Genomic DNA, 25,896 nt, shown 5'->3' with positions numbered 1-25,896 from the left:
ATTTCATGATTTATCAGTATCTATGATGTATTAGTATACTATATCAGTATGATATAGTGTCTTGTCTCTATGGCTCATCTAGCCTGGTGTGTTCCTTATTACACAGCCTGTGATGCTGTGTGAGATCAGCTGACTGAGATATTTAAAAGACTGAAGAGCAAACAACTGCCCCAGGCAGACAGGCCACAATGCACAGTGGCAATGAGAAAACATACTAATGGGCAGCCTACTGCCTACAACAGCAGCTTCAGGCAACTTCTCCAGCATCAAGCTATTGTCTGAGTAACATCACATCAGAAGGTCTATATAATTACATTTTCCATAAACTCCAAAATAATCGAAAATAGATGGAAATGGATCTTGTTTGATCTTAATCCAAATGTCATGTTGTATAATATATCTTTATCTTCTTTGAAGAAAAAACATCCGATGTAGGCCAATCATTGGACAGCCTTTTTGCACATTGTGTCTGTGATGCTGACTTATTTTCTCTCCTCCAGACATTAAGTTGCTCATGGTCGGGTCAAAAAAAGATGTTTTATTTTTTTTGAAACTCCTGTGATTCATTCATCCACACACCTCACTGAACTCATAGTGGAGAAAACGAAATGTGGCTTTCTTTACATTGTAATTAATCTAGTCAGCCAGACACGTCCCATGCACAATTAGCCTGGGGATGTGGTTACTTTGCCATTATTTCACCTGAAACTACAGCAGACACCTTTGAACTGACGATGTCAAGTCACAATCTTGGCCTGATGACTTAATACATCCGTTTTCCATATCACTGTGTTATGTAAATCACTGTGAAAGATGTGTTAATAATGTAAGTTGTTCTTGGCTAATAAAATTATCTGTCTTCACTCACAAAGCAGAGCCAATCCATCAATATTTTATCTGTTCTTCCTTTAGAACCTTATCAGGGACATTTACATACAATGGCAAGTGCTTTCAAAAGATCGATTATGAACGGCGCTGAGGAGTACATGAATAAAACCATCAATAACCATGCATCCTTGATCATCTTTACACCCCTATACCAGATCCCTGGACACTTCATAGGGTTTTACTGTAAAGAGGCGAGATCTTCTCCATGATGTTGCTTGCTTCCATTCCATCTAGGCTACACCAGTACCAAGGCAAAACGATCTCACATGAGAGCCACCGACCTGCCGTATGTTTGAGGGTTTTATGGCAATAGGCAGCCTGAATACGCATGAGAGTGCACATGCACATCACTGTTCATTCGGTAACGTGGTTTTATTTTTATATTCATTATGGAGCCGAATGTAATCCCGAAGAGGGATCATCAGAATAATGCGCAGCTAAACTCCGGATTTGCTGACCGCCCGCAATAAAAAATAAATAATTAAATGGATATATGCGCGGTTTAACCCAATTAGCAACTTCATCATACAAATTTGGCATAACGTCGGATTGGGAGAATTACCTCGTGCAATTTTACAATCATCAAGATTGGATGTTAAAACCTTGATGGATGATTAAAAAGACAAACGGAACCGCTCATCAGACCATTATTCTATGTCTACTAAATAACGATAAAAAAAATTGATTGTAACTGCTAATGCTGATAAAGTGAAACAGGAAATGTAGCTAGGCGTACTGTGCATTTGTGGGATACGGGTGTCGCCGACGTCCTCTCAGTGCGTTACACAGGCAGTCATTTGTATATGGCACTTCGCTAATGTACTTTGCACACAAAGTATTGCAGCAGAAAAAAACTCTAACAGTATTGCTAAACGTCTACTTCCAATTTAATTCATTAGAGCTTGTTAATGCGCATCAAAAGAAACTGAAACTGGACGGTTAACTGCAGTAATTTTATTTTTTCCTCATTCAAAGATTTTACATGCAGTTTTTTACACACCAAAACCCGCCATGTTGAAAGTGGTTTGACATATTGGCAATGTCCGGTATTTTCCGATGCCTTTGCGCACCTATGTGTGGGGGAAAATGTGACACACCTACACGTTTAAACTGTAAATATGAACATTTAAAATGAAGTCAGGGGTGTGAATTTATGAGCATTTCACTATTTTATCGTTTTTAGTGGAAAGCAGACCGTTAGATAGAAATTCATTTATCAGGCTTATTGAAATGTGTTTTTCCTACGCACGGCAAGCATTAAAATAAATGTTTATGTAACCAATTTATTTTCGCATCAAGGTTTATATTAAATAAAGAAAAACAATCATACTAACTAAATTGAAAGTGCCACGAAGCGACGTTCTAACCGCATGTGAAAGCTATAATTACGCACGTAAAAACACTTTGAACAACTTGGCTCCTGAATGCGCCAGTATTTATGTTTCTAGAGAAACAGCCTCGAGTAGGAATGGTTAAAGGTTTTAGCCAGGAAAAACCTTTCACGGTAGATATTTCGTCGAGAAAACGACGGCTCTGGATTAGTAACCTACATAAATATTTAAAGAAGCGTCAACCTGTCACCTGTCTTACCTTAATGATGTTTTTTTCGCGTCTAATTTGCGAGCCTTTTTCGTTCGGTGGAAGCCAGCGAGCGACGTCTTCCAACTGCACAGCACAGAGATCGTTCCAATATGGCATCCCACATCTGCGCATGTCCAAAAAATCTTCAGATTATTTTCAAGCCAACTCCTTCAATGACCTTTAGTGCAGTTACGAATTTTTTTCTGCCAATTATAAATAGAATGTCGAAGTAGACTACCCACCCCCAGATTTTAACCACTCGGTATTTCATAGCTGAAATACACAACACATAGATATTGTTACCAGTGTGTTTACACAATGATGAAGCCACTATTTTTACACTTCTGAACCAATTTTTTTTTATTTTATCTTTATTTAACTAGGCAAGTCAGTTAAGAACAAAATCGTAATTACAATGACGGCCTACCACGGCCAAACCCTAACCAGGAAGACGCTGGGCCAATTGTGCGCCTCCCTATGGGAATCCCAATCACGGCCGGTTGTGATACAGCCTGGAATCGAACCAGGGTCTGTAGTGACCCCTCTAGCACTGAGATGCAGTGCCTTCATCTGCGCCACTCGGGAGCCCAATTCATGATAGATGTAATGACATTTCCGAATAAGTGTTTTTATTGTCGAGACTAATTGTTTCATTGTTTTAAAAATGGGAATATAGGCTATATTATATTAAGGTTGTTTTTACATGTGAAATATAAGTGTCCAATACACAAATCCCAACAGAAGTCAATAGGCGTACTGTATAGTCAAAGATAAAAACCTGTTTAAGCCTGGAGCCAAAAATGCTTGTCTAACAACTATTTAACTTTAAAATAAATGAACGAATGTATAGGCCTATGCATGTGCTACCCCCTTCTTTGAGAATTCCATTGGCACTGTATCGGACTGTTACAGTCGTGTCTTGACATACTAACCTTTTCTTTCGGTTAATTGTGTGCTTTTATTACAAATTATACTATTCAACATATAATGAAACGTAACTCAAAGTTTAGTGTGCACGAGAGACAGAATGTCTTACCGATTACAAGGGAATTCAGTGTCACATACTGCACAGAAGTAGTATTTATTTCATGGTATTCATTTAAAAGATAAGTCAAAAATGTATAGTTTTTTAACAGCTCTGTTTGTGTTGTTTTTGTAATGTTAGTGCATAAAGTCGAAACTGTTTCCGCTTGACTGAAAACTGAAAACGTTTATGCACTTTATTAAAACACTTAGAGTAGCATACATGAGATAAAAACCATTGACATTCATTGATAAGCAATGCATTGATAAAAGTGAGTATCTCATGATCATTCTGTCAGTCAACCAAACCCTTGTATTCATGTGGTCCAGAAGCAAATTGGGGTACAAGGGCTTCATATGGTCCCAGTTCGGCCCATGTGTCCAAAGTCCCGAATTGAAGGCAACTCAGCAAGGCATGAACATTTTAAGTTTAAGTCATAATATGACCAGGGTTTCTTCCTGACTATGTAACAAACGCATTGCATTAAATGGATATTGCATTAGAAGCAGGCCTATTGTCCTGTTACATTTTTTTGGAAATGCCTGATGTACTGAAGTGACTGTCATCATTTTATTGCTCTCACTTATTGACACATATTTACCATGGCTACTCTATTCGGAAGATGAACCCTTTCATCAAATAATTGTTATAGCGTTCAAGCATTACTGTAGTCAATACTATCCTCTAGTGGTAGAGCGTGTGTAGGCCCACTCGCCAACTGAATGGGAATAGACAGACATGATAAGGGTATAAAATAGAACACATTTTAAACTGTCTTGAACTGGGTATCATATCTTATGAGGATATTCTTTTTGACTAAATAAATGTACATTAAAACTATGTATGATTGTTTGAAAACTATAGCTTCAACAGTGTATGGTGGAGGTTTTAGGCCAGACTGTGAGTAAATCATTTGTTTTAAATTGCGGAACAATAATGCAAAATCTAAATTGCGCAATATAGACCTACTTGTTGGATCATGATTTTGGGAATTCCTGCAACCTCCTTCGGCTGTCATCATCCCATAACAGTGTTAGAATGAATGAGCATCATCTTCCACTTGCAACTCAAACAAAAAAATAGGCCTACCGAATAGTCTGAGTTGCCTAGCCACCACCGGCCTCATCCGCACCCCTCTGGTGAAGCGAATGCCTCTCCGCGGCTTCGCGCCTCCGGGTCCATCCCAGTGGAGGGAAGTGTGCGTGTGCACGTGGTGGTGAGGTGCTGGTGACAGATGGTTGGTTTGTAGCGCGCGGTTTAATCTGCCAGAGAAGAGGTTTTAACAAGTGCGCGGGGGAACGGATTATCCCCCACGTGCGACGCATGCATTGCACGGGCCACTGCCCTTTGTCTGTGTGCCAGTCAGAAGAAAAGTGATGGTTTGTCTCTATATCTCAATAACTCCCAAATTCATCTAGCCTGCCTTGACAATGACCATGGAGTAGGCCTATCATAAACCATTGGATTGAATGAAATACCATAGGCCTATTGCAAACCCACAGGCTATGGCTATTGATTGAATAAGTAATTAATCAGTAATTAATTAGATGCCAACTTCCTCATCATTCCATAACTGGACAATAGTGGCTTCATGACAAGGCACTAATGCACACAGCCCCTTAATCTCCAACTAAAGGCCATTCAAAATCCGTGTTGCTTATTAACACTTGAAAGGCTTTGGGGATTCCACTTTGAGCCAATGAGTAGTTATTCTGACTGCAAAATAACAGTCTTATAAATACATTTCATATACTATTGCACAAATAATCATTTGGTTGTGTTTTATGAAGGTTTGGGTAACATTAGAATATGTTACCCAATAAAACAAATGAAAGAGCATTTTCATTGGTTTATGTTAGTGTAGGCTATCTGTGGTGCACATGGAACAGTTATTCTTGGAGAAGGTGACATTTTGAAATAGAGATAATCTCTTATATTTTTTTTATTATTTGGCAAAGGTAAGTGTTTTGGAAACCTCAGAATCTGCTCTTTCTGATAGTGTATAGACGTCAAAGGGTCTTACCTGCATGTAACTCTGTATGAGCCTCAGAGGATTTGAAAAAGTCACTTTTTGGTGCTCTGTTTCCCTGCCTCTGTGTCAATTTCCAACTAAACTGCAATGTCTCTTCATATTCAACTTGACAATTGACAATATTGTCACCCATCAGATTATTGCCAATTTAATTTTGTATTTAGACCAACTCTATTATTAGATTTGTGAAATAATGTTCAATATAGTTTAGGTGTAGTTTAGATGGGCCATCATCAACTGAGCAGGCTGACTGCTGGTGAATGAGAAGAAGAAAGAAATACATGTCCGTTAAAAACGGGACATGACACAAATTCTGTTTCTGATCTCGAAATTCTAAAAACAAATGCATGTGATAAATATACTTACGTAGGAAAAGTAAATGACGTAGGGTGGCATTAGTTTAAAAACCGCAGAGATATTTAAATATAATTAACTTGCACTCAAAATGACTACCTCAACGCTTAAGTGTTAAATCCACTATTGTTGTCTCTCATCGTGTGTAGGACACATCATCTGACTGCTGTATTATAGATAATTCATATTACAAAGGTTGTCCATTTAGATTAAATTATAGCCCAAAACTCTATAGCCTACATGTGATTAGAACGTGGTAACTGATAAAGAGTATTTCAAATGGGGCTTGGGACATTGGATGGCCCCCTACTGCGGAGACAGGGGCGTGTGACTGCATTAACAAAAGGAACAAAGACCGCCTGAGCTCGCAGAGAGAGATCCAAGGAATTCAACAGCAGGAGGTGACGTCAGAATCACTCATTTTGCGGTGTTGTCGCTCTCAAAAACATTTGATATGGAGTAGAACAATTACCCCTGTTCCGAACTTTAGTTTTCACATTTTCGAGGACTTTTTTTAGTTCGAAAAATACTTTTGTATTAACTTCACGAGAGAGACATTGAGCAGTGATAGCATGGCAAATTCGTTGTTTTGTTTTTCTTGAGGATATTACGGAATTTCTCCTCGCAAACAACAGGGGAAGTGCCCCCTGTCCTTTGTCTGACACGGGTGTTTTTAAAGTATTCGACATGGACATTTACGGATACAATGGTGTTTTTCTGGTCAAAAGACTATTTAATAATGCAGCTTTTGAGATTTCGAACATGTCAGACATTACGAAGACGAATCCTCAGGGATGCGATAACGGGGCTTTGACAAACAGATTCGGAGTCTTGATTCAAGGGTTGCTGGCCATAGTTGCCTTCAGCACATTGATGGGTGAGTATCTTTCAGAAGAGAACGTAACAATGTTTCAATAGTTTATAATTGTATAGGCTAACTTATTGTTTCGAAATAGAAGATCATGTTTCAAATAAAATACTTAAAAATCACTTCTAAAGGGAACATCAAGGGTCTGCTCAGCCAAGCACCGCACTGTTATCTACTGCAGAGCTACACTCCATCTATGAGCACGTGGCAGTTTGTTTGTTTATGCTATTTGACGTTTCTATCTGATTGGCTGCTGTTGCACTTTATAAGACTGATAATGCATATATAATTATATTATAATTCCATTTAAATAGTGTATTATAAGAATGTTTCCCATATCATTTTATGTGCCAGGTTTAAAATATTCAACGCCGCTGGTAGCCGTCATCAGTGGCATATCAACACACATGTAAACGATCTCGAATGTATCCTATAACTATTAGACTATTCTTTACAAGTAGTTTATAAGTCTACAATCTATAAACCCGTTTTATTTGTATTATTCTTATTATTGAAATGCCTCTTCAAGACAGGGGTGAACGTTTATGCTGTATGATGTGAAAAAAAAAACAGTTTTGAGAGGGTTGTCATAGAATCCTACAGAATATATAAATGTCTTTTTGAATATAAGAGGCTCTGTCTATATCTCTGTCTACAGTGAGATGACATTTTGTAGTCATGTACTTTACAACAGAGTGATTTATGACAGAAAGGGGTCAGACTCTAAAGGTGAGTGGAGGATCAATTAGCTTTGACCTCCTCGCAGTTACTTATTAGTAAGAATATCCATATTTAGCCAGCATGTAAGTACTTTACCAGCCAGAGTACCCAAGTCTGAAAATCAAGGGTCTACTCAGCCAAGCGCTGCACTGGTACGCACTGCAGAGCTACATTGTCCATCTCAATGCCTCTCCTCTGCTTGGCAAGATGCGTCCATCTTTGTTTAGAGTCCTCTTCCTCTTGGCTATTTTGGTGACTTCCTCCCATCCCTCCCACCTTTTGTGTGCCAGAGTTCTAGGATACAGTTGCTATCATTTTATGCCAGGCACCAATTCTGGCTTTGCATTCTAACCTTCAGATAGTTTTTGGGTGATAATGAGTCAAACTGCAGCCACAACATGATGATTGGTATGTGAACAGTCACACACTCAGACCTTGTGTTAGCTGGGGAGAGAGGAACAGTGGGTTCCTGTTAGACACGTAGCCCTGAGCTACCAGTGTCCTGATGGGGATGGGTGGACTGAGGGAGCATGTGGTTCTGACTGTGCCTTTCTTTATCCATCTCTCCTGGACCCACAGAGGACATGTACACACACACACACACACAAATATAGCGTTTTTCACTCTTCTATGGCTGTCTCTCTCTCACTGCGTCTCTCTCTGTCTACAGTGAAGAGGTTCCATGAGCCCGTAGGGGTCAGAAGACCATGGAGGATCTGGTGAGAGTGGTGTTTTTATGACTATTTCTTATCAGAGTCTGTATCAAACCCCCAGGAAAGAACAGGAGACCGTCGGTTGATCACATGGCTGAGGATCATATATTCTATTAGATTCAGAGATGTCAATGTTTGTTGTTTGACTCTTATGTATCTGGCTATTACAAGTCACCATGGTGATGCCCATCCTACATTTCACCCCATCTCTACAGGTTTTATGACACGTCCAAGCAGGCCATTGGCGCTCTCTTCATCCACTTCGCCAATGTGTTCCTCTCCAACCTCACAGAAATGGACCCCTGTTCCCTGTGAGTCCATAGCTGTGATTGGACAGGTTGGCAGAAACCACCTGCCAATCTAAAGTCTCAACCAATCATTATGATAAATAAATAAGGTGTTCTGTTGTCACATACCGCAGATGGGTGCAGTGAAATGTGTTGTTTTACACGGTCAACCATAGTAGTATGTGTAGCAAGTGCCTTGCTCAAGGACACATTGACAGATTTTTCACCTTGTCGACTCGGGTATTCCAACCACTGACCTTTCGGTTACTTTCCCAACGCTCTATCCGCTAGGCTACCTTTTGCCCCATGTCAAATAATTGACCGGCTTCCTGGTGGGTTTCCACAGGTATCTGATTAACTTCCTGCTCGATGCCACGCTAGGCATGCTGGTCATCTGGGCGGGGGTCAAGGTTGTCTCCAGGATCGTGGAGTACAAGCAGTTCACACTGCTCACCTTTGGAGAATACGGTGAGTCTCCTAGACATCTGTTTAGGTCTTGTCAAATGTTTGGAGGTTGGCCAAAGCAGTGACTTCTACTGCTCTTTGACTGTGTCATTGGAGAGGGTTGTGCCAGTTAATTTTCGGAATATGTCATGAAGGTTGACTCTTCTTCCTTTCACCACTGGAGGCCGCTGTAGGCTCATGAGAATATTGCATGAAAAACATCCTCCGAAGGGCGATGGTGGCAATAGTGTGGGATTAAGTTCTCGCCAATTGCTGCACTCGTTCCGTCCATAAATTTGAATCGGAATACAGAACCAAAATAAGATTTTAAATGTTAGTCTGTTAATCTACTGTATTCCACGAGGTCATTTTTCTCCTGTATCTGCACATGGTTCTGTTTCATGCTGGTTTTTCCATTGACTATTATGATCCAACGGATTGTAAATGCAGCTGTGCCTTGACCACTGGCCAAATATTTTAGTGGGCTTTTAGTTTCCATCTGATCTGTATCACGCTCCCTCTGTGTGCTGACCTTTCCCCCAAAAGCTTGCTAGAAATACTGTCTCTGTCATAACTATTAGTCCTGAGAACTAAACAAATAGTAAGACATTTAGCTGTTTGTGTAAACCCACTCTGTCCTCTTAAAGAGTTGGACAACATGCAATCATGGCAGGCGTTGTCTTTTGCCTTTTTTTTCTCGCAGTTTCTCGCATACCTTTCTCTCTGCTGTCTCACTTATCTTTCTCTCTTGTTTTGTGTCGCTCTCGTCTGTCTGTTTCTGCGGTGTTCCCAGGCTTGGAGAGGGTTTGTTAATGACAGAGACATGTCCCTGTCTGTGTACACTGAGATGAAAGAGAGACGCAAATAGTACACGTGGGGACGTGTTTAGACCAGAACACTGAGTTTGTGGGTTTTTGTGTGTCTCTGTGTGTATGAATGCCAATGTGTGGCTGTGGCAGTCTGGCGTCATCCTCTCTATGGCTGATCTTCCCCAGGTGACGATCTGAGTCCGTTGGTCAGTGTATGTAGTTGCAGTGTGGTCATTAAGTAATGGTCTGTTCTGTCTCACCAGGTGACCCTCCCCAGGCTGCAGCATGGCTCGGTCAGTGTGGTGTCTACCTTCTCATCATGGTCCTGGAGAAGAGTGTAGTCAGCTTGGTCCTGCTCATTCCTGGATGGACCAATGTGAGTAGGCCCACCATACCCACAATTACATGCTCCAGGGACATGGGCTAACCCAGATCCTGAGAAAACTGAGAGACTACCCACTCGAGGGAGAGAGCGGAAGTGTCAGCCATGTTCTTTCTTCTCTGTGCTGTGTTTGAAATCTCTGGTGACAATTTAAAGTCAACAAAAAGTCAAGCCTGAAAAACAAAGGGAGGATGAAAGGTTTTGGAGAGAACAAAGAGAAAGAGTTGTCCTTTGAACAGAATGGGAACATTGACCTTCAGCCAAATGAATATCATCCGGCCTCTGGGACTAGGGTCTTGTTTGGTTGATTATTTGTTTGAGGCTGTGGATCACCTTTGTGTTTTAGGGTCATTGTTGCTATGTTCACTGCTCCTCTCTTGAAGAGTCGTTTAGCTTTTTTCAGTACAAGTGTGTGTGAAAGTGTGTGTGTTGTGACGCTGTGTTTCTCTGCGCGCTGATGTTCCAGCTGCAGTCTGTGTTGCTGGACTACATCCCTAACCCTCAGGTGGAGCTTGTGTTGGTCATGCTCATCGTGCCCTTCATTGTCAACGTGAGTCTCACCTTCAGTCTCAACGCTCTGCATAATGTTGTGTATATGTCACAGGACGCTGCTGAGGGGAGGACGGCTCATAATAATGGCTGGATTGGAGTGATTGGAATGGTATCACACGCATGGAAACCATGAGTTTGAGTCCGTTACCGTTCTTTTCATTCCATTCCTGCCATTACTATGAGCCGTCCTCCCCAATTTAAGGCACCACAAACCTCCTGTGGTATATGTAGTGTCCCAGACAGTGCATAAAGCTTCTATTTCTGGATAGAAAACCTGCATAAAGTTTACAGAATACAGTATGCAGGCTTACTAGGCTACAGTGATCATTCTGCGTCCACCACTGCACCGGTTCTACTGACTGAGTTTGTTCTCTGTGTGACCCTCTGTAGTCCATCATGTTCTGGGTGGTGGACAGTCTGATGATGAGGAAGTACAAGACTCTGAAGAGCCTGGTCGACTCCTGCGACTCCTCGACCAAGGTCGACTCCACGGCACCGTGGGTTACCGGCGACGAGTCACGGGTGAGAGTCAGTTAACTAGAGATGTCCCCGACTAAAAAAAAAAAAATCTTGGTCGACCGAAAGCCCTCTGTTCTTTCGACCAATTTTAAAACGTGTATTTTTCCATGTATAGAAACACCATATGTGTTTTTAATAAAATCAGATCTATATGCATTGAGCTTGTCTGATACTTTAAGATCACTGTTTGATGAAATAAGACACAAATGACTGAAGAGGGGGCCAGAGATCACGATAACCAGAAGAAAAAAACCTTAACCTGTCCCGACCCTCCTCCTCCCGCTCCTAATGGTTTTAGCAGATTCTGCCGTTACTCTCCTAAAGTTGCCGGTAATAGGCTACACAAGGAGTCGGCAACATTTTTCATGTGGAATGCCAATTTATCCTACCTTTTCTACCGATCTGCGTGCCAGTTATGGTTTTCATATGCACCTTTTTGTGGAACATTTTCATTTATAAAAACGTCTTCGTACCTCAAAATCATTGTCATGTGGTTAATCAAAATTCCACCTAAAAGAAAATGATACAAACCTAAAAAGTCAATTTTTTGCCATTGCCAACTATGTAAAAATAGCCTATAGAGCCAACAAATAAAAACATTGCTGCCCGCAGGTAGAAAATGTCCTGATTTTAAAAATGAATATCCTATAAATCACATTGGCTACGCATGGCCTGTCTGCAGCGAACTTGAAACATTGTATAAACTATTTAACTTGGGTCTGGCCTGAAACTCCTTGCAACATTGTATAAAATATTTTGGGCCCTCAAAGTCGCCATGCTAGTGAGCTCGGAACAGACACAGCAGTAGGCTATTTGCGTAAGGGATAAGAAGTAATCAGGTTGGCCTATTTTTATGATGTTTCCACTGGGTCAGAGCATGACATTTTTCCCTTTCACGCTGAGTGGTTATTGAAAGAGAGAGAGCTGGAAAGATGTTCTTTTAAATACATTGGGGAATTGTCATTTTCAATTCATGTAAAAACAATTTGTTTGCTTGCTGTTTGAGGTGGGGAAAAAAATTACGCTGAGAAGCTCTGCAGCTCATTAGTGATTGGTTTAACGCACAATCAGAAATACTATCAGATCTCCAAATGGGCACATTTATATGCCTACGTTTGCACGCAGACCAGGTAGCCTATAGACCTACTTCTATGTGTAATCAGGTGCGCGTCTTTACTCAACATTGACAGGTGCACTCCAAACAAAACACAATGAAAATGTAATGACCAAAATTTGTTTCTCACAAGTGTAGCATAGGTTGTGCGCTCTGCAAACAACGTGTCCACTCCAATAATGACAATAGTAAAAGTCTGGAATAATATATTTCAGACATTACCGTAACCAGACAAACTTTGGTAGATTACAAATGATAGGAATCAACTGTAAATGGACTACTGGTGATATACGTATGTAATCGGGAATTGATTGAAACTAACAGTCAAATGCAAGTTATGAAACAGTGAATGTACACAAATTGGGAGGGAGCCCATTCTGGAGAGAGACGTACATTGTGCAGCCACACTCCTCCTCTTAGACTGTGCCACCCCGCGGCCTCCGCAATGGATTAGTTCACTGGGATGGGCACGAATAAGACCGGTGTCTCGTGTGCCATTCATTTAAAAAAAATGTATATATGTGTGGATTCGGCTATTTCAGCCACACTTGTTCGAGCACACAGCTATGCAATCTCAATAGACCCGTAGTGAAGAGTTCAGTGACTTTCAACGTGGCGCCGTCATAGGATTCCACCTTTCCAACAAGTCAGTTTGTAACATTTCTACCCTGCTAGAGCTGCCCTGGTCAACTTTAAGTGCTGTTATTGTGAAGTGGAAACTAGGCGCAACAACAGCTCAGCCGCGAGATGGTAGGCCACAAAAACTCACAGAACGGAACCGCCTGATTGCTGTAGTGTGTAAAAATCGTCTTTCCTCTGTTGCAACACTCAATTCCAAGTTCCAAACTGCCTTTGGAAGCAACGTCAGCACATAACTGTTAGTCGGGAGCTTCATGAAATGGGTTTACATGGCGCGCACAAGCCTAAGATCACCATGCGCAATGCCCAAGCGTCTGTCGGCTGGAGTGGTGTAAAGCTCGCCGCCATTGGACTCCATCTTGCAGTGCGACAAAATAATCTGGGTTTGGCGGATGTCATGAGAACGCTACCTGCCCCAATGCATAGTGCCAACTGTAAAGTTTGGTGGAGGAGGAATAATGGTCTGGGGCTGTTTTTCATGGTTCGGGCTAGGCCCCTTAGTTCCAGTGAACGGAAATTTTAACACAACATACAATAATATTCTAGATGATTCTGTGCTTCCAACTTTGTGGCAACAGTTTGGGGAAGGCCCTTTCCTGTTTCAGCATGACAATGCCCCCGTGCACAAAGCGAGGTCCATACAGAAATGGTGTGGAAGAACTTGACTGGCCTGCACAGAGCCCTGGCCTCAACTACATCAAACACCTTTGGGATGATTTGGAACGCTGACTGTGAGCCAGGGCTAATTGCCCAACATCAGTGCCCGACCTCACTAATGCTCTTGAGGCTACTGCGGGTACTTGCTTCCATTCAATGTTCCAACGTCTAGCGGAAAGCCTTCCCAGAAGAGTGAGGGCTGTTATAGCAGCAAAGGAGGGACCAACTCCATTTAATGCCCATGATTTTGGAATGAGATGTTTGACTAGCAGGTGTCCATATACTTTTGGTCATGTAGTGTATATTTGCTACTGTTCGACTAAATAATCTTGGTTGCCAGCCTATCTCCCAAACAATCGACCAGTCAAAGAATTGGGGCCAGCCCTACAGTTAACCATAAGAGGGGACTGCAGATCTCTGAGTGCTACTGCTCTGTGGGATCATGAAGGGATGCCGTTTGATGATAAAACATTAAAGCCCATGGGTGTAAGAGAGACTTTCCCACCAAAAATGACAACACTCCACATCCCCATGGGACAGTGGCTCATGACGTCTGTGTTTGTTGAGAAAGAAAAGAAACGGAGTGTGTGTGTGTGAGTTATGATAGATGTCCGTCACAGTGATTTAGCCTGTCTGCACCTGTTTTATGGGGGCTTCCACCCCACACACACACACACACACTGCTTTCTGGGTCGGTCTAAAGGGCAACTGGCCCACATAGTTACTGTCAAGGAAAGACTGAGTCAGGGAACCCCCCCCCCTCAACCTCCTCTCCCCCTTTCACTCCATTTTTGTTTGTCTCCGTTTTGTCCCGTCAATTTGTGGTGTTGTTTCTCTGTGGGTCCGTTACCCGAGTTGGATCGTGTGAAATGGAGTCCATGTCCTGCTTGTCCCTGTTGTTCTGGAAAATAAGAGTCTGATTATCACAGCAATGTTATTGGCATTCCTTGTTTGGTAAGACACGAGTGATGGATGTATGGAGCTAGATCGGCCAGACCATTGTCACATCGTTGAGTCAAGTGTCTTCTGTGTTGTAGAGTTGCTCCTAATCTGTTGATGTAGTCTACCGTAAGTGTGTGATCACATTGTTTCATTTGATCCATTGTGAGAATTGTATTTGGTGGGAGAACAGTTAGTAGGTGGTGAATAGTGATGTCATTATGATATTAGTTAACTGTCTCCAGTGGGTGTATAGTGTTCCATTTGAGTGGCTGTGAAATCATGTACTGTATATTGGAGTAGTGAGACTGTCGACAGAAGCCTTCTGTGTTGGGTAATCGGACAGAATTGCCCTCCTCCAGCGCATTCAATGTGTTACTGTACACTCTCTCTGTCCTCTCTCTCTTTCTAACCCTCCCTCTGGAGTCACAATGATGATGACAGACTGGCAGTGTTTCTCTCTCCCTCCTCGTCCCTGGTACTCTGCCAAGCAGCAACAAATCATCCCTTCATCCCGGGAATAAAAGTGACATTTGGAATTAATTTCCATTCGTTGATGTCATGAAAAGAGGAGGGGAAGATAGTTCTCTCCCTCTATGTCCATGGGAGAGAGGAGGGCATTGATTAGGGAGAACTGTTGGAGTTTGGTTGGGCTGTGTGTCTGTGTGCAACGAGTTTGATTTCAGTTCCCGACACGGTCTGTAGGATAGTGTTTGGAAAGGATTTCATCCATGGTCAGCTGTGGCCATATGGTGTTCAGAGTAGGCTGTTTTACTTTTATCACAACAAAATGTTTGAGAAACACAGACACAGGATCGATAGTCTGGCCTCTTGGTTTGAGTGTAACTGAATGAAGATTTATTTGGGATTGGCCTCATATTGGGGAGAGAGGAAGGCTGGGCAAGCCCCCTTTCTGCCTCTGCTTCTCCCATTACTATAATCTCATCCAAGATGTCTGCATTGTGCACACACACTCGCACACATGCATGCACACACTACCATCATCTCATCCAAGATGTCTCTGTATCCCGCATACAGTGCATTCGGAAAATATTCAAACCCCATGACTTTTTCCACATTTTGTTACGTTATAGCCTTATTCTAAAATGGATTTACTTATTTTTTTCCCTCATCAATCTACGCTAGGGTTGCAAAGTGTCAGAAGCTTTCCGGTAAATTTCTGGAATTTTTCCAGAAATTTTCCATGGGAAGTTAAGCCTGGGAATTTTGCTCAAATTCATCAAAGAAGTTAGCTTATGAACCTTTTTTTATGTGGAATACACAAGGAAATTCTAGGTCTTGTGGCATATTTTGGTTAAACTATTCCCAATTCAATGGAATTGCAACCCTCTGCATGCACAGTGCATTCTTCCATCACAGCTGATTCTCAAGATCTTGCACACTAATGAGATGCTATTGAGCCCACACTACTACACCGTCTAAGCCAAGGACTACATACTTTCTGGTAAGTTTTGATTATAATACTGGGTGGGGTGAATATATTTTATGACATACATTATTTTTTTTGTTAACTAGTAAATAGTAGCCTACAGCAAAGAGTGTTTTTAAATCATTTGTAACTTGTTAACAATTTCTGCTAGTTAGTTTTTGCTACCATGTGGGTTTCAGCTTGCTTAACCTTTCTGATCTCCCCATCCCGGATCCGGGTTCGTGAATACAGACTCAAGCTCATTACCATAACGCAACGTTAACTATTCATGAAAATCGCAAATGAAATGAAATAAATATGCTAGCTCTCAAGCTTAGCCTTTTGTTAACAACACTGTCATCTCAGATTTTCAAAATATGCTTCTCAACCATTGCAAAACAATCATTTGTGTAACAGTATTGATGGCTAACGTAGCATTTAGCATTAGCATTCAGCTGGCAACATTTACACAAAAAAACAGAAAAGCATTCAAAAAAATCATTTACCTTTGAAGAACTTCAGATGTTTTCATTGAGGAGACTCTCAGATAGCAAATGTTCAGTTTTTCCTGAAAGATTATTTGTTTAGGACAAATCGCTCCGTTTTCTGCGTCACGTTTAGCTATGAAAAAACCCCTGTATCCAGGATTGTGTAAATCTATCAGCAAGCTCATTAGCATAACACAACGTTAACTATTTATGAAAATCGCAAATGAAATGAAATAAATATGCCATCTCTCAAGCTTAGCCTTTTGTAAACAACACTGTCATCTCAGATTTTCAAAATATGCTTCTCAACCATAGGAAAACAATCATTTGTGTAAAAGTAGCTAGCTAGAGTTAGCATTTCGCGTTAGCATTTAGCGTTAGCATTAGCGTTAGCATCCAGCACGCAACATTAACAAAAACATAAAAGCCTTCAAATAAAATCATTTACCTTTGAAGAACTTCTGATGTTTTCAATGAGGATACTCTGTTAGATAGCAGATGCTCAGTTTTTCCAAAAAGATTCCTTGTGTATTAGAAATAGCTCCGTTTTATACATCACATTTGGCTACCAAAAAAAATCCATAAATTCAGTCCTCAAAACACAAACTTTTTTCCAAATTAACTCCATAATATCGACTGAAAACATGGCAAACGTTGTTTAGAATCAATCCTCAAGGTGTTTTTCACATATCTCTTCATTGATACATCGTTCTTGGAAACATGCTTTCTCTCCTGAATCCCAGGAGAAAATGACCGCACCTGAAGATTACGCACAAATTTAGACAAAGGACACCGGGCGGACCTCTGGAAAATGTAGTCTCTTATGGCCAATCTTCCAATGATATGCCTACAAATACGTCACAATGCTGCTAAGACCTTGGGCGAACGACAGAAAGTGTAGGCTCATTCCTTGCGCAATCACAGCCATATAAGGAGAGAATGGAAAACAGAGCTTCAGAAATTCTGCTAATTCCTGGGTGATGCATCATCTTGGTTTCGCCTGTAGAATGAGTTCTGGGGCACTTACAGACAAAATCTTTGCAGATTCTGAAACTTCAGAGTGTTTTCTTTCCAAACCTGTCAAGAATATGCATAGTCGAGCATCTTTTCGTGACAAAATATCGCGCTTAAAACGGGAACGTTTTTTATCCAAAAATGAAATAGCGCCCCTAGAGCTCTAACTGGTTAAGCCTGCTAACTGAGTGTTAATTCACCTGTTTCCATACATGTTACATTTTAAAACATTTATCTTACAAAGGGGTTGTTAAATCTAACTGCTTAACTATTTATCTGTACATGGAATAGCATTTTTATTTATTTTCTACACTTTTTTTACAGGAAAATGCCACGGGCACTATCTGATGTGTGGAGACATTTCACTGCAGCTAATGTAGATGGAAAAGCTGTGAACATTTGCAAATACTGTGCCAAATCATATGGGAAGAATGCAACAAAGATGGAGAATCATCTGGCCAAGTGCATAAAGTTCCCTCAGCACTCACAACAAGCAACCTCTGACAAAAATCCCTCTACTTCTATTCAAGGCGAAAATTATTAACCAGACACCTTATCGATAGCAACAGCTCATGGTCCTCCTGGAATCAGAAGTTGTTTTGTCTCAATGGAGGAACATAGTCAGGGATGCTGATGAATGTCTTGCTCGAGCTGTGTATGCAACTGGTTCACCTCTGATGCTCACAGGCAATGTGTATTGGAAGATATTTCTGAATGTTCTTTGCCCAGCATGCACACCTCCAACCAGACATGCTTTATCTACTCACAGTCATCAATGACCTTGGACCACAGAAGGTATTTGCACTGGTGACAGACAATGCTGCGAACATGAAGGCTGCTTGGTCTAAAGTGGAGAAGTCTTACCGTCACATCACACTCATTGGCTGTGCTGCTCATGCATTGAATCTGCACCTCAAGGACATCATGGAACTGAAAACAATGGATACAATCTACAAGAGATCTAAGGAAATGGTTAGGTATGTGAAGGGTCATCAAGTTTTATAGTAGCAATCTACCTCACCAAGCAAAGTGAGAAGAATAAGAGCACCACATTGAAGCTGCCCAACAACACCTGTTGGGGTGGTGTTGTCATCATGTTTGACAGTCTCATGAAGGGGACGGAATCTTTCTAAGAAATGGCCATATCACAATCTGCCGATATGGACATCGCCCCATCAAGAGGATCATCCTGGATGATGTATTTTGGGAGAGCGTGGTAAGCAGCCTGAAACTCCTGAAACTTATAGCAGTAGCCATTGCACGAATTGAGGGAGACCATGCCATCCTGTCTGATGTTCAGACTCTGCTTGCAGATGTAGGGGAAGAAATCCGTACTGCCCTGCCCACTTCACTGTTGCTCCAAGCAGAGGAAACTGCAGTTCTGAAATGCATCAAAGCGTGAAGACTTCTGCCTGAATCCCATACACTCCGCAGCATACATGTTGGACCCCCAAGTATGCTGGCAAGAGTATCCTGTCTGGTGCAGAGATCAACAAGGGCTATGTCATCACTACTGTGTCTCGCCACCTTGGCCTGGATGAGGGCAAGCTTCTTGGCAGTCTGGCGAAGGACACTTCCAAGCAAGGGCTTTGGGATGGAGATATGGCAGTCGTGCCAACATATCTCATCAGACACCTGGTGGAAGGGACTTTGTGGATCTGAGGCTCTTTCCCCTGTTGCCTCCATCATCGGGCGGCAGGTGGTTAGAGCGTTGGGCCAGTAATAGAAAGGTTGCTAGGTTGAATCCACGAGCTGACAAGGTAAAAATCTGTCGTTCTGCCCCTGAACAAGGCAGTTAACCCACTGTTCCTAGGCCTTCATTGTAAATAAGAATTTGTTCTTAACTTACTTGCCTAGTTAAATAAAAAATCCTCCAAATCCCACCAACATCAGCCGCCTCAGAGCGCAACTTGTCTTTGTTTGGGAACACACACACCAAAGCACGTAACAGGCTGACCAATACAAGGGTTGAAAAAATGTTGGCCATCCGGGAAAATTTGAAGCTTTTTGAGCCTGACAACGAGCCATCCTCAACAAGGTTGGAAAGTGACAGTGAAGATTAGGCATCAGAGTCTGTTCAAGAGGTGAACATTGAGGAGGTCCAGGGAGAAGACACGGAAGCCTGAGAGGAAGACAACCAAAGCTTTAGTTTCTAGACTACCATTTTACAGATGTATGTTGAGAATGTTTTTGGGGGATGCAATTCAATATTCCCTTTCTTTTGTTGTTTAGTGAAATCATCCCATTTTAATTTAATAATTTGCAATTGTCTACATATGTTAAGGTAAAATGTTTGTTTCTGTCTACAAATTATATGGTAAATACAGTAGCAAGAAAAAGTATGTGAACCCTTTGGAATGACCTGGATTTCTGCATAAATTGGTCATCAAATTGGATCTTCATCTTAGTCACAACAATAGACAAACATAGTGTGCCTAAACTAATAATACACAAATTATTGTATTTTTCTTGCCTATATTGAATGCATAATTTAAACATTCGCAGTGTAGGTTGGAAAAGGTATGTGAACCCCTAAGGCTAAGGACTTCTCCAAAAGCTAATTTGATTCAGGAGTCAGCTAACCTTGAGACGAGATTGGAGATGTTGGTTAGAGCTGCATTGCCCTTTAATAAACACTCACAACATTTGAGTTTGCTATTCACAAGAAGCATTTCCTGATGTGAACCATGCCTCAAACAAAAGAGATCTCAGAAGACCCAGGGACTCTGATGGCACAGCTGGCGCTGCAGTACAGCGCCCTTAACCACTGCGCCACCCGGGAGGCAAAGATTAAGAATTGTTGACTTGCATAAAGCTGGAAAGGGTTGCAAAAGTATCTCTAAATGCCTTGATGTTCATCAGTCCACAGTAAGACACATTTTCTATAAATGGAGAAAGTTCAGCACTGTTGCTACCATCCCTAGAAGTTGCCATCCTGCAAAGATGACTGCAAAAGCACAGCGCAGAATGCTCAATGAGGAAGAATCCTAGAGTGTCAGCTAAAGACTTACAGAAATCTCTGTAACATGCTAACATCTCTGTTGACGAGTTTACGATGCGTAAAACACTAAACAAGAATGGTGTTCATGGGAAGACACCACGGAAGAAGCCACTGCTGTCCAAAAAAAACATTGCTGCACGTCTGAAGTTGGCAAAGGTACACCTGGATGTTCGCAAAATATTCTGTGGACAGATGAAACTACAGTTGAGTTGTTTGGAAGGAAGGAACACACAACACTATGTGTGGAGAGCAAAAGGCACAGCACACCAACATCAAAACCTCATCACAACTGTAAACTATGGTTGAGGGAGCATCATGGTTTGGGGCTGCTTTGCTGCCTCAGGGCCTGGACTGCTTGCTATCATCAACGGAAAAATGAATTCCCAGGTTCATCAAGACATTTTGCAGCATAATGTTAGACTATCTGTCCGCCAATTGAAGCTCTTCCGAAGTTGGGTGATGCAACAGAACAACGACCCAAAACACAGAAGTAAATCAACAACAGAGAATTGCTTCAACAGAAGAGTGGCCCAGTCAGAGTCCTGACCTCAACCCGATTTTGAGATGCTGTGGCATGACGTCGAGAGCAATTCACACCAGACATCCCAAGAATATTGCTGAACTGAATCAGTTTTGTAAAGAGGAATGGTCCAAAATTCCTCCTGACCGTTGTGCAGGTCTGATCCCCAACTACAGAAAATGTTTGGTTGAGGTTATTGTTGCAAAAGGAGGGTCAACCAGTTATTAAATCCAAGGGTTCACATACTTTTTTCACCCTGCACTGTGAATGTTTACACGGTATGTTCAATAAAGACAAATGTATAATTGTTTGTGTGTTATTAGTTTAAGCAGACTGTGTTTTGTCTATTGTTGTGACCTAGATGAAGTTCAGATACAATTTTATGACCAATTTATGCAAAAATTCAGGTATTTCCGAAGGGTTCACATATTTTTTCTTGCCACTGTATATCCAATGCAAAAAACATCTACACTTAAATGGTATTAATATTAATTTGCATATATTTCCATTAATTCTCATATATTCCCATGGAAAGATTCCACCTCTGAATATTCCCCAAAATGTGCAACCCTAATCTACACACCATACCCCATAATGACATACAGTGCCTTGCGAAAGTATTCGGCCCCCTTGAACTTTGCGACCTTTTGCCACATTTCAGGCTTCAAACATAAAGATATAAACTGTATTTTTTTGTGAAGAATCAACAACAAGTGGGACACAATCATGAAGTGGAACGACATTTGGTTTGGGCCTGCTTTTCTTCAGCAGGGACAGGGAAGATGGTTAAAATTGATGGGAAGATTGATGGAGCCAAATACAGGACCATTCTGGAAGAAAACCTGATGGAGTCTGCAAAAGACCTGAGACTGGGACGGAGATTTGTCTTCCAACAAGACAATGATCCAAAACATAAAGCAAAATCTACAATGGAATGGTTCAAAAATAAACATATCCAGGTGTTAGAATGGCCAAGTCAAAGTCCAGACCTGAATCCAATCGAGAATCTGTGGAAAGAACTGAAAACTGCTGTTCACAAATGCTCTCCATCCAACCTCACTGAGCTCGAGCTGTTTTGCAAGGAGGAATGGGAAAAAATTTCAGTCTCTCGATGTGCAAAACTGATAGAGACATACCCCAAGCGACTTACAGCTGTAATCGCAGCAAAAGGTGGCGCTACAAAGTATTAACTTAAGGGGGCTGAATAATTTTGCACGCCCAATTTTTCAGTTTTTGATTTGTTAAAAAAGTTTGAAATATCCAATAAATGTCGTTCCACTTCATGATTGTGTCCCACTTGTTGTTGATTCTTCACAAAAAAATACAGTTTTATATCTTTATGTTTGAAGCCTGAAATGTGGCAAAAGGTCGCAAAGTTCAAGGGGGCCGAATACTTTCGCAAGGCACTGTAAGTATGCAGAACCTTTACTCAGTACTTTGTTGAAGCACCTTTTGGCAGTGATTACAGCCTCGAGTCTTCTTGGGTATGACGCTACAAGCTTGGCCCACCTTTATTTGGGGAGTTTCTCCCATTTTCTCTGCAGACCCTCTCAAACTATGTCAGGTTGGATTGGGAGGGTCGCTGCACAGCTATGATCAGATCTCTCCTGAGATGTTCAATCAGGTTCAAGTCCGGTCTCTGGCTGGGCCACTCAAGGACATTCACTTGTTCCGAAGCCACTCCTGTCTTGTCTTGGCTGTGTGCTTAGGGTTGTTGTCCTGTTAGAAGGTGAACCTTTGCCTCATTCCTGAGGTCCTGAGTGCTCTGGAGCAGGTTTTCACCAAGGATCTCTCTGTACTTTGCTCCATACATCTTTCTCTCGATCCTGACTAGTCTCCCAGTCCCTGCCACTGAAAAACATCCCCACAGCAAGATGCTGCCACCACCATGCTTCGCCAGGTTTCCTCCAGATGTAACGCTTGGCATTCAAACCAAAAGAGTTCAATCTTGGTTTCAGCCGACCAGAGAATCTGGTTTCTCATGGTCTGAGAGTCCTTTAGGTGCCTTTTGGAATTTCCAAGTGGGCCATCGTGCCTTTTACTGAAGAGTGGTTTCCATCTGGCCACTACCATAAAGGCCTGATTGGTGGAGTGCTGCAGAGATGTTCCACAGAGGAACTATGGAGCTCTGTCAGAGTTACCGTCTGGTTCTTGGTGACATCCCTGACCAAGGCCCTTCTCCCCGATTGCTCAGTTTGGCCTTCAATGCTGCAGACATTTTTGGTATCCTTCCCCAGATCTGTGCCTCGACAGGATCCTGTCTCGGAGCTCTACGGACAATTCCTTTGACCTCATGGCTTGGTTTTTGCTCTGATAGGCACCGTCAACTGTGGGACCTTACATAGAGAGGTGTGTGCCTTTCCAAATCACGTTCAATCAATTGAATTTACCACAAGTTGACTCCACTCAAGTTGTAGAAACATCTCAAGGATGATAAATGGAAACAGGATGCACTTGAGATCAATTTCGAGTTTCATAGCAATACTTATGAATACGTATGTAAATAAGATATTTGTTTTATTTGTAATAAATGTGCAAAAATGTTTAAACCTGTTTTCGCTTTGTCATTAAGGGGTATTGTGTGTAGATTGATTTGAAAAAAAATAATTGAATCCATTTTAGAATATGGCTGTAATGTAACAAAATGTGGAAAAAGTCAAGGGGTCTCAATACTTTCTGTTTGTGGAATTATTATGCCATAAAGGCCTTTCCAGAAACTGTATGAAATTGGAATTCCGCTCTGTTGGGATTATATGTGGTGGAGCACTGGTCTGGACAATATTCCAGACAGGGAATAAAGTGGGATTTTATAGTCTTGGAGTGGGAATAACAGCACACCAGACCTGGACACATCACCTCATCTTGGCCGACAGCTGCTCACGTGTTTGTGTATCTATTCTCTGACGTGTTTCTCCCTCATCCAGGTCCTGTTGACAGTCGAAACAGACACTGAGGAGGAGGATAGTTCAACAATGGTGCGAGGAGGGTCCCGCTCTAGCCTCCCAGTAGTGGGCATAATACCTAGCTGGGTGGAGGTGTAGCTCTGGTATCCTTCTCTACAAGACCCTGACACATACGCTGACCCGTACGCTCCTTCCAGAACACACAGATTTGCTTTTTTTTCTTTGTACACATCCCAATGATGTCTTTGATGACTTGGCTGTTATGAGGATGTTGAATGTTATATGAACTATGCTTGATGAAGAAGAGAGAAAAAAAAGTCCTTCGCCCTTGCAGTCCCTGTTTACCGAAACAACAAGCTCGGTGTGGCTATAAAGTGTCTCTTAATGGAGATAATTAGAGAGCACAGTGGGAGCTTGAGGGAACACGACAGTGGTGATGAAAGAGTAAATCTGTCCTCTCTCTCTCAGGGGGATTTTGTGAAAAGGGTGTTTGTTGATCTCCAAAGAGCTCTTTGACATCATACAGATTACTGCTTGGTTCAAACCTTGACATACAGCGTCTAATAGTCTGTAATTAAATACCTGTAGTATTTAGTAGAATCCACTACTAGTGTCCTTGTCTCCTTTCCTCCTTCGCCACTAACAGGTGGAAGGGCTGGATAGTTTCAATCATTGATTTCACCTATCACGGCCACTCAGATCAGTTGTTTGACTATTGTAACTCAGCTGGAGGAGTTGGACCTTAACGTTGGAAATGTTTTATCTCTGAGTTGGACTGTAGTGGTCTGGTCTGGAACAGTTCTTCACACTGTCTCCAGAAGATGTTTAACAAGGCGGAAAATGGTATTCTATGTGGAAAATGGACCAGATCATTTTATATTCCTCACGGATGTCCATTTGGGATTGATTTGGACTTATACAAATATTTGCAATGTTTCTACTATGAACTAAAGAGCTTAGTGATATGGAGTGATTTTGAACATTCTAATGTATTTTCTTATTTATTTTGTCTATTTTACATATTTGACTGTATTCATATTACTTGGAGTTAAACCTGTGGTAATGACATGTAATGGGAGATTTCGAAGTGGTATGACCGAAATGATCAGAGTCTATTCAGAGATTACCTGAGATACCAAAATAGTGTTCAGGTTACCATTTTAATGTTCATTCTTATAGACCACATTTCTCAATCATTGAGCTGTTAACTCTAACATGAAAATACAGTACTGCCATTTTTTGTAATGATTGAATGATGTTCCTGGAACCATTTCATGTCTTAGTGATGTGAAAGATTCTGATTGTTGAGACTGTCATTTCACGTGACCTCAAATGTGTAGAACAGCTACTGTGAGGACCTGCGACACTACATGTATGCTAATTATTCACTGTAAAAAAGAAAATGACTCATGCTCTGTCTATAACATATATTTTATTTAGCGTTACTCCAATCCATCATGTATGTGTTTTGTGGAAACAGAATTTTGAATTGTGACTGAATGTTTAATGGATATCCACTTGAAAGTGCCATGTTTGCTATAATATATTCATGATTCATTTATGATACAACAAGAAACATGTCTTTGTCTTTTGTCTTAACTGTTGTCACTATTGTTTGTATTATAATTTAAATTCAAGTAAAATTGTATAATAAAAAAACCACCAGTGTTGAATACCTTTGGTGGCTCGGGTCAGCCCGGTGGCTGCTGAGCTCGATGACAGACACCTGAGCGGGACGCAGAGTAGTACACCTGTGTGGTGTGGGGGGGGGGCAACAGGCCTTTGACCCCAAACTGATGACAGGAGGGGTGAGAGGGGTGGTTAGAGGGGGAAATAGTCATTGGCACAGGGACTGGTAGAGGAGAGAGTTAGTTAGGGGGGTGTCCGGTGTGATCCTAAGCAGAGTGTCGCCACTTGAGCTTGATCAGGTTTACATGTTTGCTCTCCCAGTGAGCACCTAAACCTAGCATGCAAAGAGCCTGCCTTCCTGCAATGACTAAGGCCTGGGTTCAGTCCCAA

At 41.6% G+C, this 25,896-nt stretch overlaps 2 protein-coding genes across 5 annotated transcripts in view; one reads left to right on the top strand and one right to left on the bottom strand.

The window, feature by feature from the left end:
• The window catches only part of sfmbt2 (Scm like with four mbt domains 2), a 44,780-nt gene extending 42,166 nt beyond the window's left edge, over positions 1–2,614 (bottom strand). Inside the window, exon 1 of one of the 4 annotated variants that reach the window (XM_090214097.1) lies at positions 2,479–2,614. The gene's annotated coding sequence lies outside the window, so the exon portion shown is untranslated. The remainder of the gene's footprint in view (positions 1–2,478) is intronic. The other 3 variants (XM_090214096.1, XM_090214095.1, XM_090214094.1) reach the window with 3 other exon arrangements.
• A 3,509-nt stretch (positions 2,615–6,123) lies between these two features.
• LOC110500129 (store-operated calcium entry regulator STIMATE) lies at positions 6,124–25,453 on the top strand. Its single transcript, XM_021577307.3, has 8 exons — positions 6,124–6,756; positions 8,138–8,186; positions 8,396–8,491; positions 8,814–8,935; positions 9,984–10,096; positions 10,569–10,652; positions 11,045–11,176; positions 23,899–25,453. The coding sequence occupies exons 1-8, from the start codon at positions 6,567–6,569 to the stop codon at positions 24,013–24,015; spliced, it is 903 nt and encodes a 300-aa protein (XP_021432982.1). The 5' UTR covers positions 6,124–6,566; the 3' UTR covers positions 24,016–25,453.
• The last annotated feature ends 443 nt before the right edge of the window (positions 25,454–25,896 follow it).

The sequence above is a fragment of the Oncorhynchus mykiss genome, chromosome 21, assembly GCF_057628025.1.
Source record: "Oncorhynchus mykiss isolate SJ-2025 chromosome 21, ASM5762802v1, whole genome shotgun sequence".
NCBI lineage: Eukaryota > Metazoa > Chordata > Actinopteri > Salmoniformes > Salmonidae > Oncorhynchus > Oncorhynchus mykiss.
Note: the sequence above shows the minus strand (reverse complement) of the source record. Positions and strands in the feature narration are given on the sequence as shown.

What these genes read in the sequence shown, in the direction of transcription:
- LOC110500129 (XM_021577307.3), top strand. Translation starts at nt 6,567, where the DNA reads ATGGACATTTACGGATACAATGGTGTTTTTCTGGTCAAAAGACTATTT. An exon ending in TGCCTTCAGCACATTGATGG is followed by an intron (nt 6,757 to 8,137) that starts GTGAGTATCTTT and finishes CTCTGTCTACAG; the next exon opens with TGAAGAGGTTCCATGAGCCC. An exon ending in GAAATGGACCCCTGTTCCCT is followed by an intron (nt 8,492 to 8,813) that starts GTGAGTCCATAG and finishes GGGTTTCCACAG; the next exon opens with GTATCTGATTAACTTCCTGC.